This window comes from Prosopis cineraria, unplaced genomic scaffold, assembly GCF_029017545.1.
Source record: "Prosopis cineraria cultivar Desert tree isolate PC_DT_omini unplaced genomic scaffold, ASM2901754v1 PC2, whole genome shotgun sequence".
Lineage (NCBI taxonomy): Eukaryota > Viridiplantae > Streptophyta > Magnoliopsida > Fabales > Fabaceae > Prosopis > Prosopis cineraria.
In genome coordinates, this window is record NW_026555333.1 from 11048224 (window position 1) to 11059945 (window position 11722).

General features: G+C 34.2%; 1 protein-coding gene across 2 annotated transcripts; it reads left to right on the forward strand.

Annotated features, from left to right (window-relative positions):
- Positions 1-2081: 2081 nt before the first annotated feature.
- On the forward strand, positions 2082-10621 carry LOC129302924 (cyclic nucleotide-gated ion channel 1-like). Of its 2 annotated transcripts, none has more exons than XM_054941834.1 (8): positions 2082-2354; positions 2952-3086; positions 3608-4175; positions 4892-5104; positions 6244-6536; positions 7383-7494; positions 8046-8282; positions 9792-10621. In XM_054941834.1, exons 2-8 carry the CDS (start codon positions 3058-3060, stop codon positions 10488-10490), a joined length of 2151 nt encoding a protein of 716 aa, XP_054797809.1. In that variant the 5' UTR covers positions 2082-2354; positions 2952-3057; the 3' UTR covers positions 10491-10621. The 2 variants fall into 2 exon arrangements, with proteins under 2 accessions (XP_054797809.1, XP_054797810.1); XM_054941835.1 differs by lacking the exon at positions 2082-2354 and adding an exon at positions 2383-2528.
- The last annotated feature ends 1101 nt before the right edge of the window (positions 10622-11722 follow it).

Below are 11722 nucleotides of genomic sequence, written 5' to 3' on the forward strand. Positions count from 1 at the left end.
ATAAATAAAAAAGGATAAGTACATTCAGTCTTGTGAAAAAAGACAAATTCGTAAGCTGAAACACTTGTGAATTGAAATATATAAGGCTGTGCAAATGTCTAATTATCCTATTCAACCCAAATAAAACCGGTCGGGTTAAAAAATTGATCTGAAAGACCCAAAAAACCAAACTAATTCTACATGTCAGACCAAACAAAAGATCAAACTCCCTGACTATTTAATCTAGTTCAATCCTATAAAGTTATTTTAATATAATTTTAATTATTTTTAATATATTTAAATAGTTTGAAATTTAAACATGACGTTTCCTTCATTCACATTTAATCCTTCTATGTAATGTAATTTTAATTTAGTTTGCTGCTAAATTATTATTGTAATATTGATTAAACATATTATGAAAGTTTGTTGTATGTTGTTGTTGTTAAAGTTATGAATTTGAATCGTTTGAATTGTAATTAAAATACTTATCGTTGCTAGATATTATTATAAATTTCTTATGACCATGCATATTTTTATTATTTTAATTAAATTTATCAAGCTAAAATAAATTATTGTCTTTCATAAAAAAAGACAAAAAAAAAGATTGAGTGAGTATTGGATTATCGAGATTAGTTTTTTAATTATATGAACAAAGTTTGATCTTGTTAATTGCCTAACTCAATTTTTTTTATAAAAGAGATTAAACCTTAAATTAGATCAAAATTCAGCATTGCCCGATCATGCCCTAAGCTAAAAGTAAATTAAAACTTAATTACTGCAATATAGTTTATATTTGAATTTTTTTTTTGTGAAAAAGAGTTAATTTAACAAATTAAATATGAATGTGACATTTTCGCTTGACCCACGTTAACTAGGGATTGGCGCACAGGGCGTGTGAACGGTGATCTTGGTCGTTTGAAAATTAACAATCCCTCGGCAGAGCTTCTGAACCCACTTGATTAGTCTAGTCAAGTTATGTATGCATCATCATTTATGTACATGCAAAAAAAAAAAAAAAATGCACGCATTATCAGCAACAGTTGACTTTGCTTTCTTCTTCCCTGCCTCTTCATCATTCATCAATCATCAATTCCCCCAGTCCGCCAAAATTCAAATTTCATTAATATTAATACTTACACTGTGATTATATTGGAATTTCCTACGTAAAAACAGGCAGGACGAGAGTTGAACCATTCCTTCCGTTTATGTACTACTTCGTTCCTATTTTATAAAAATCCTAATCACAAGACATCAAATAAAATGATAATTTTTTTAAATTTTACCGTTTAAATTTAGAAACACAGACGATAAGGTGATCCAGTGTCTCGTCCAATTAAGGAATAAAATAATATAATAATTTATGTAAAACTCTGGCTAATTTCTTGAAACACATGAAAAATATCTCAATTTTTTTTATAAATATAAGAGAGTATTTTTATATTTTTCCTTCTTTTAATCCAGACTGGCGTAGCTTGTTTCCATAAAGTCAATGTGACTATGTGAGTTGGAAATTAATGATCTCACAAATAATAAAATGCTAACGGAGTGTCATGAATCGATTATAGAAGCGAGGGTTCTTCGTATTTTTTACTAGTACAATGCAATTTAAAGTAAACGTCGGGGTCAATGCATCATTAAGGAAACTTGATCATCTTAACTTAAAAATTATTTTTTTTATCAATATTCAACACATAGTTTTTTTTCCTCTTCATTGTCAAACCATCCACTGCCAATGTTTTGCTTAATCACTTCTCAAATTATGCATCTAAAGTCTCAACCAGTATGAATTAGTTGAAGCTCCGTGTGAAGGATTTGAAAAAATAAAATAATGCATTACATCTTACTAATACTTTTTTTTAACGTAAACACAAATAACAGGTCAAAATTCAAAAATACAAATTAAACATTTAACACTGTCGCAATTGAAAGAGAGAAGTGAAAATAAGTGGCAGTGTAGCCGGTGCAGACTCACTGTAGAAGCTCCGGGGTGGATCACTTTTCGAGTCAACGAACGTGACTGACCGGGCCGAAACCAATGCGACCCAATGCTTCGAAACTAGAGTGGGGCCCGATACAGGCAAGAATTTCTTGTCTCATCACCAACTTCAATCTTCCACGCACCTTCTCTCTCTCCCCGTCGTCTCCATTTTTTCACCTTTGTAATGCCGAATTATATCTCCCTTCTAAGTTTTACTATACTTTCTCGCAAGCAAAACGATTGATGAAGCCGTCGCTGCCCTAGTGCTTTCCGCGAACCTTCGTCTTGCTCTCTTCTTCCTTCTCTTAAGTGTTCGAAGGTGTCAGAAATCCCTTGGTCCGGCTTGATTCCTCATGCAATTCCCAGCCTGGACAAGTAGAATCTATTTTGTGATTGGGTATCCTTCATCATTGTCATCATGATCTTGCTCTGCTGTTTATCTCACCTATTTTAACTGCTGAGATTTTTATTGGGAATCATTCTTCTTCATGGTCCCTTTGCAATTTCCGTCTTCATTTTCTGCACTTTGTTTCGCATCACCACCAGTTACTGAGTTTGAATTAAGTGCTTTGTGCGTTTCTTTTTTCCCCCTTCCTGTTATAAATTGACTTTAAGTGCTTTATTACTAGTACTCCGGAGACTAAAAGATTAATTTTTATTTTTCTACTCAGAACCCCCCCCCCCGAATTTCTACTTTTATATGGGACATGTAGAATTATATATTATGAGATATTTATAATTCAGTTACAGACGGTTGGATTTTCGAAGAATTGGAAAATTTCCTGGATACATAATTTATTTTTGGAATTGTAGTTTTTCTTTTCATACGATATCTGTCCTGAATATTTGTTTTCAGGCTCGATAATAATCTCTTAAGCACACTCTTACGACCCATTTGCTGATAATGCTGTTACGGACGAGTTTGTGCCTTTTTTGTCCCTCCCGAGAAATGCATTTTCTGCCCGTGAATGTCTTTATCATCTTATTGTTTCAGATGCAAGCGGTGAAATTGTTGGTGCATGAGGGATTTGTTCAGATTCAGTAAGATCTAAAAGATAGATTCATCATATCCAGCATATTTTCCAAATTAAGCTACAGTTATGAATATTCAGCAAGAGAAGTTTGTGAGGTTAGTCTAATATGCATGTGCTAATTTACTCGCGGTTTCAAGTGTTCTTTATGGTACTCTTGAAGCATTTTATTTGTGCCTGGATGCAAGTGAAGATGAAAAAAATATCTTGGAGGCTGGTATTGCTGGACTTTGAATGTAACTTTTGAAAGTTTGAAAGTGAAATAAATTATCACCTATGTCTATCTACTTCTTACATTCAGTGACTGGCCTAAGCAGACATTTGGATTGCCACTGGCACCAGTGGAGCACTACCATATGCTGTCTTGTTGCACCTTAATGCCATATTGCTTAGGAAGCCAACATTGAATTAATGCTACTTTCCTCTGAGGCCTGCCTTTTTTTTTTTTCCGTCAGTGTTATTCTATAAGTTGTCACTAGTCTTCTAATTGCACTCTTTTTTTATTTTTTCCCTTTTGGGTTAGTGAATTATTGTGGTAGTTTTTTTTTTTTTTTAAAATCCTGTTCTGATTAAGATTTGAATGATGTACTGATTTTGCATTTGTTTACTTAATGTTCAGGTTTCGGGATTGGAATTCAGATAAGGGTTCTGAAAGTCAATATTCTGAAAATACCATAAGGCAGCCAGGGAGAGTAAGAAGTGCACTAAATTCAATTTCAGCTAAGTTTCAAAGAGGCTTGGAATTTGGTTCTGAGAGTATAAAGAGATTTAGAAAATCGTTCAAATCATTTCCCCCTGACAGTCGTCTGGCCAGGAGTTTCAGTTCTAGAAAGCAAATCCTTGATCCACAAGGCCCATTCCTTCAGAAGTGGAACAAGATATTTGTACTATCATGTATTATTGCTGTATCACTAGATCCTTTATTCTTTTATGTCCCTGTCATTAATGATGAGAAGAAATGCCTTTCATTAGACAACAAGATGGAGATAACAGCCACTATTTTAAGATCTTTCTCAGATATTTTTTATGTAGTCCACATAATTTTCCAATTTCGTACTGGATTTATTGCACCATCTTCTCGAGTATTTGGAAGAGGTGTTTTGGTTGAAGATGCTTGGGCAATAGCAAAGAGGTATCTGGCATCGTACTTCTTTGTTGACATTCTTGCTGTTCTTCCCCTCCCACAGGTAAGAAAAATTTCTCAGAAATATTATCCCCCCTCTCCCTTATTCCCTCCATTCTTTTTCCTGATCTTCAATTGTATATCTGATGGAAACCTGAGCAGAGGACTGAGGAGTACGATTTTATATCGAATACATACAATAGCACTTAGGATAGAAAAACAGCAGCACATCAAATCCCTCTTGTTATTTGAGATACTGGAATTCTTCCATGCTTCACTCTAAATTTCTTCCCCACACTGTCCTCTTCTTTTTACCCTTTTAAACCATAAAACTATGCCAAAATTGTTCTAAACGGTTACCTTACATGTCTTCTGCCCAAAACTGTCCGGAAAGTTATGAAACCACCTACCCAGACCATCCCATGACCCCCCTGTTTAAGCCTTCTTAAATTGACTTTATGAGGAGGCCAATCAAAATTTCTTTAAGGTTGTCAAGACATATGTGCTAATGAGTCTGTGTGCCATGTGCTTGCTCTCCTCTTTCTTGATTTCATTCTCTGTTAAGGAACTTCTGTCCTTTTGCGTGATTAATTTACAAACGATTGCTTAAGTAATCTCCTATGTTAAGACACATGGACCCACTTAGATATATAATGGAAAATGGAGGATAAGTCTAACTCTTAAAATTAAATATGTTCAGTGTTTTGTGGGGCTCTAGATTTAATAGTTAGCAGGATTCATTTATAAACTTGTTGATTCACCTTGCTCAAATATTGGTAGGTGGTGATTTTAATTGTAATTCCAAAGATGAGCGGCCATAAATCGTTGAACACGAAGAACTTGCTGAAATTTGTTGTTTTCTTCCAATATGTGCCGAGGGTTTTACGAATTATTCCGTTATATAAAGAAGTGACAAGGACCTCTGGCATCATCACTGAAACTGCTTGGGCTGGAGCTGCATTTAATCTCTTTCTTTACATGCTTGCGAGTCATGTAAGTTTTGATGTGCAGTTTTCTCATGTTTTTGTAAAAAGATATTTCTTTCAAATATTGCTCTTACAATATGCTTTCTCAGTTATTTCCACTATATTTCTGGGTTTATCAATCTTTTTATTATTCCATATAATTTCAAGTATATATGCTTGCATGTATTCTGATTTTATTTTCCTACAATTGAATGTCATGTTGTCTTATTTTTTAGCTTAATTAAGCTTATCTGCTAGGACAGATGTTGCCTATAGTTACTATAAGATTATACATTTTATTCAAGGATTTAAGCGTGTGTTCCATAAACTTCTATTATAAAATTGTAAATAATGTAAATCCTAGAGTCAAAATAGGGCTTAATTACATTATAAGCTGTAACATATTTTATGCGTTTTTGCTTTGGTTATGCACTGGAAAAGATTTGAACATGATAGCAAAGGCCTGTGTCCTATATGATCAATTCTTAAACTTCATTATTTTTATGAAAATTCCATTTTTAAATTATGCATGGACAAATTATATTGACAATGTAGAATGATGAATGATGTCATACTAGTCGACTGGTGTAGTATAGTTATACTGGTATGCTATCATCATATGACACCCTTTCCGCTTTTTCCTAAACACGAGGATCATTGGAGTATGTCTAATTATATAATTTAACCATTGGTTATGGTTTTTTTTTTTTTTTAAAATTAAACCATTGACGACTTACATTCTACAGATAATTTGAATCTTCCTTTGTTTCAAGTGTGAAGCATTGTTTTATATCTTCTATTATTTTCTTTCTTTCTTTTTGGGTCCACTTTCTGAAGTTTATAAATCTATTCTTGTTATGGGATTTTTAACCTGGTCTCTTCACATGCTACTTTACATATCAAATGTTGTAAAACCTTATGCTGAGTCATCAAGTATAAGCTTCCTAAATAATTTCTTCAAGCTTAAATACATTTTCTGTCAACTGTATGCCAATTTTTATGATGTCTTTGGTAAGTTGATAAGTTGATAATTATGTTGATTTTATCCAATGTTCGCACTTTAAGACCTATATTTTTATTTTTTAGTGAGTCATGCTATGAAAATTATCCTACATTACATCATTATCTGGATTTCTGTCTGATTGTTGAGTTATCTTTCACTCTTAGGTTGTAGGTGCCTTTTGGTATCTGTTTTCTATAGAAAGAGAGACAACATGCTGGCAAGATGCCTGTCTAAGAAATACTACGACCTGCAGCAAGGCATCTTTGTATTGTGATAAAAGTCAAGAGTTGAGCAATATTACAGCAACATTCTTGAATGCTTCTTGCCCAATAGTGGAGGATTCAGAGAAATTCAATTTTGGAATATTTCTTGATGCGCTTAAATCTGGTGTTGTGGAGTCAAGAGATTTCCCTCAGAAGTTTTTTTACTGCTTTTGGTGGGGCCTCAGAAATCTAAGGTAAGCTTCATGAATTTATTTTTATTTTTATTTTTTTGGGTAAAGATGCGTTTTTGCCCTTGAAGTATTTTCCGAGGAGCACCTAGCATCTTAACATTTTTATTGGAGCAATTTTGCCCTTAAAATTATTAAAACGGAGCATTTTTGCCCTTTCCGTCAAATTTTTTGACGGTCAACATTTTAGGTCAATGTTGGAAATTTGACGGAAAGGGCAAAAATGCTCCGTTTTAATAATTTTAAGGGCAAAATTGCTCCAATAAAAATGTTAGGGTGCTGGATGCTCCTTGAAAAATACTTTAGGGGCAAAAATGCACCGTAATTTTTTTTTTTAAATAAATTGCTTTAAATTCTAAGTTAGTTATATTCTTTTGCAAGGCACTTTTATAACTTGATAATCATGCCTTGGAGTTTCAATGTAGTGGAGAAATATTAACTGAGTAAACCCATAGTTGTGCCTGAATCCCTCTCCCTTTGTGTTTATGTCTAATGATATGTGCATACTTGTCTGTCCATGTGTCTTTTTGTGTAAGGGTGGATGCAGTGAGTAATTTTTTATCTTTGATGGACTAAAAGTTCCATTATCCCTAAGTTGTATTTTGTGGTTGATTGAGAAATAGAGAATGCTATTGGCTTCAGTTTTCAACATCTATGAAAAGTTTGTGTTCTTTTTTTTTTTTCCCCCGGGGGGGATTCTCAGTCAAATGCTATTTCAGTTCACAACAATGAGTGCATGAATATGTCTTAAAAATACTGAGATGGAGCCCATTTTCATTTATTGGATTTTGCTGACCTTTTTAAATTGTTCCTCCACCTTCTGGGGGAGCTGGGGTGCCTTCTTTGTTGCAGTTCTCTTGGTCAGAACTTGGAAACCAGTACCTACGTTTGGGAGATTTGCTTTGCAGTTTTCATTTCCATCTTTGGTTTGGTGTTGTTTTCATTTCTCATTGGAAACATGCAGGTTAGTGCCAAATGTTTCTGGACTAACTATATATCTTGCAATACTGTTGGCAATCATATATGGTGAAAACTCCTAGTTTTTAGGTGTTCCCCTCTCTCCCGCCCCCCACAGGCAAAATGTGAAAAAAAAAAACAAAAATGAAAATAGAATGAAAGGAAATGGGAATTCCGTAGATCAGAGCATGTGCAATCATGGTGAGGAAGGCTTAGTACTTGACATACACTGAATGTTTTTAGTAGTGATATACTGTCTCGTTATTATTCTTGATTATTTTCCATTCAGTCAAGTGAAGCCAAATTTTCTGTCCTAGTTAGAAATATCATAGGACGTGAGTTCTTTTTTTATTGGGCGGACTGTATAAATGAGCTTCTTTATATAACTAGTTAACCACAGTGCTTTTGCCTGGGGCAGGGGGTTGAATGATAGGGGAGGGAAGTTGTCTTAAGTTTGAATTTGCCATGCAAAGCTCGTTGCTATCGTTTGGTGCCCAGATCATTTTTTTTAAGATTATCATCATCTAGGTTTTGACAAATTAAACATGTTTAAAACAGACATACTTGCAATCAACAACTACAAGATTAGAAGAGATGAGAGTGAAAAGGAGAGATGCAGAACAGTGGATGTCTCATCGACTACTCCCAGATAGTTTAAGAGAGAGAATCAGACGGTATGAACAATACAAATGGCAAGAAACCAGAGGTGTTGATGAAGATAATTTGATCAATAATCTTCCCAAGGATTTGAGAAGGGATATTAAGCGCCATCTTTGCTTGGCTCTGCTAATGAGAGTAAGTTTTTTCACCTAATAATATTCTTTTAAAATTATTGCCCTGCGATCTTTTGTTCCTTTCACACGTCCTGCCATTAGGACATTAAGGGCCTGTTTGGTTTATGTTTTCAGAAACAGTTCTTTGTTTTTAAAAATAAAAAATTAAAAAACTTGTTTGGATAAGTATTTTAAATCTAATTATTTCCAAAACTGATTTATTTCTTATTTTTTAAAAAACAAATAGATACATTTTAACGTTATTTTCATTTTATTTTTCTTATTTTCAAAATATATTATATTTGATTATTGGAAACTACAGTTACCTTAATCAATGCTTTTTATAAGCTATCATCATTAATTGTCAGTAATCATCACTATTGGCCAGTATTTTAATTTTAAAACTGTTTTCAAGTTAACACAACCAAATAAATTTTCTTTTTGTTTTGTTTTGCAAAGCAGTTTTAAAAACTGTATTGCAAAACATTTTTTTTTTCAAAAAAAAAAATAGAGAACAAAAACCAAACACGCCCTAAGTTTCTCTGGCCACTTCGTCATATGGCTTTGGCAAATATTGTCTGTTCTCTGAAGTCACTTGTTTAAACACATGCTGGAGCTGGATCTTTGAACATTTTGAAGGAGTACTGTGTCATCTTTTCATTATTAGTTTAAAAACAGTTCCTTGTTCTAAGGAATTGATTAGGACTGAGAGATACTGAAAGTAGTTTTGTGTGAAACAGCCAATAGTTTTCGCCACCTTTTTTTCCCGCATCAAAAGGAGACTATAAGTTGTCTATGAGCAGACATATCAGGGTAAAGAGGCCCCATGTTCTTTTCATACAAAAGTCGCAGGCATGCTAAATTGGGGCTACTCAAGACTCTTTAACCTATAGCTTGCCCTTGTCATTCTGCATTTAGCCAGTTCGCTGCCCTGTTTTCTTATCTCTGAGTGATCCTCCCCACATCGATAATTCATCAGACATGAGACCCCTGATTCAGTTAGTGAGGCTAGCCATAGGAAGAGACGAGTTGTTCCTTTACGCACCAAATTCAATGGCAGTTGCGGAGTTTGCTTTGTGCCAGATTTTTTTGAACCCAAGTTCCACGCCCTCTCCAAGCCCGTGCACAGCCCCCAAAGATCAGTGCACTGTACCCTATGTGTTCCCACATTCCTTTGTAAAGCCCTGTATCCACTATCCGGTGGGATCCCCCCCCCCCCTCAAAAAAATCCTTATTAGTGGAATTCTTATATGCTTCCTTCACATTGATATGTTTTATCTGAAATAAAACCGATCTTCATCGCGTTGACAAGCTTTGAAGGGTAATATGATTGATTTTTTATCCCATGTATTGTTAGTAGTTTTGGGTGGAACGGTAAATGGTTATTTAATCCTAGTTTGTGGAATTCTTATGTTTCCTGATGATCGATCTGTAGGTAATCCAATAGATTTAGATGCAGAGAAAGGCTTGTTTTTTATTTCCCCCCATAAATTATTAGTAATAATTAGAACCTGCCTTGTATGAATTTAAGGTGCCTATGTTTGAGAAAATGGATGAACAACTGTTGGACGCAATGTGTGACCGTCTCAAGCCAGTGCTTCACACTGAAGAAAGCTGCATTGTTCGTGAAGGAGACCCTGTCAGTGAGATGCTCTTCATAATGCGAGGCAAGCTATTGACCGTGACTACTAATGGCGGAAGAACAGGCTTCTTCAACTCCGAATACCTCAAGGCCGGCGACTTCTGTGGAGAAGAGCTTCTCACATGGGCTTTGGACCCTCATACCTCGTCCAATCTTCCCATCTCAACCAGGACCGTCCAAACCCTTTCAGAAGTTGAAGCCTTTGCACTAAAAGCTGACGACTTGAAGTTCGTGGCATCACAGTTTCGACGTCTTCACAGTAAGCAGATTCGCCATACTTTCAGGTTCTACTCTCAGCAATGGCGTACGTGGGCTGCATGTTTCATACAAGCAGCGTGGCGCCGCTATAGTAAAAAGAAGCTCGAAGAGTCTCTTCGGGAGGAGGAGAACAGGCTGCAAGATGCTCTGGCAAAGGCAGGTGGTAGCTCTCCTAGTCTAGGTGCCACAATATATGCTTCTAGATTTGCTGCCAATGCACTCAGGGCCCTGCGTCGGAATGGCTCTAGGAAGACAAGGGTACCGGAGAGAATACCACCCATGCTGCTTCAGAAGCCTGCTGAACCTGACTTCACTGCTGAAGAGCAATAGTTGTATGGTGTTCTGGTAGGAAAGCCAGTTTATTCAAGTATAATATATCTGTATATTATGTTTATGTGATGTGTGTATATTATTTGGGATTTTCTTAAACATTTCCGATATATGAAATTGAATTTGTGGAATCAAGTTCCCCAACGATGGCCTAACATCGTGCATTATTTGACTGGCAAACTAGTTTTTATTTAACAAATGCAAATACATTTATCTAAAACCCAAAAAAAAAAAATATAAAATCAAAGATTAGGCTGTATTGATGTCAATTGGATGCAGGCCTTCTGCAATAACAAAAATATAAGAAGGAAGTTATATTGGTATAAATAGTATAACATCTTATAAATAAATTTTAAATTTTATTATATCTCCTCTAATATGGGAAAGTGACAAAAATATTCTTAAAATACACAAATAAAAATTAAATACTATGGAATGTGACTGAATTATTGACTATTATATATTAAGAAATTACTTTGATTGAATTATTAACTAAAACAGAATAGAAAATTACTCTTTTACAAATTTGTCAATCCACTACAACTAAAATAGTCATTTTCAGAAAAATGATCATTTTTCAACCTATTTATAAATTACAAATGTTCATAAAAAATAATTTTTTATTTTATTTTAGTTAATAATCCAACTTAGTACTCTCTTCAATTCAAAATATAAACAGTTTTTTAAAAAAAACTCGCAAACCAACAAAGTGTTCATTATAATATTTTTTTTTAATCTTTAATTTCAATTACAAAACACTTCATAATGAGTGAGATAAATTTACACAAGAATGTAAGTTAATAACAAGTTTAAAATGAAAAAACAAAATTACATATATTAGATTACTTATTCTAAACCAAACTCAGTTGAAAAAAAAAATGTTTATATTTTAGAGTAGAGGGAATAATCATATCCTGACACAATAGTTACCAAGTAAATACATCATTTTGTCAAAATAAAATGTTAAACAAATCCTTTAGAGATAAAATAATAATTCATATTTTTGTAATACTTAACTGTCATTTATATCATGGCTCCAGTTTAATATTTTCTTAATATATTTTAAAGAAGATTGAGTAATTTAGAATTTTTTTCACTGAAGTGCTAATTGGTCGTCCCACGAATGGGCCCAGGTTGGATCAGGAAACAAGCCCAACCGAACCACAAATCAGATCCACCAGCAAATTTCTCCCTTACTCGTACCCAAAAAAAAAAAAAAAATCTCCATCACT

Bases quoted from the DNA above. Each gene is read 5' to 3' on its own strand.
- LOC129302924 (XM_054941834.1), top strand. From the start codon at position 3,058: ATGAATATTCAGCAAGAGAAGTTTGTGAG. The intron at 3,087-3,607 runs GTTAGTCTAATA...CTTAATGTTCAG, and splicing joins CAGCAAGAGAAGTTTGTGAG to GTTTCGGGATTGGAATTCAG. The intron at 6,537-7,382 runs GTAAGCTTCATG...TCTTTGTTGCAG, and splicing joins TGGGGCCTCAGAAATCTAAG to TTCTCTTGGTCAGAACTTGG.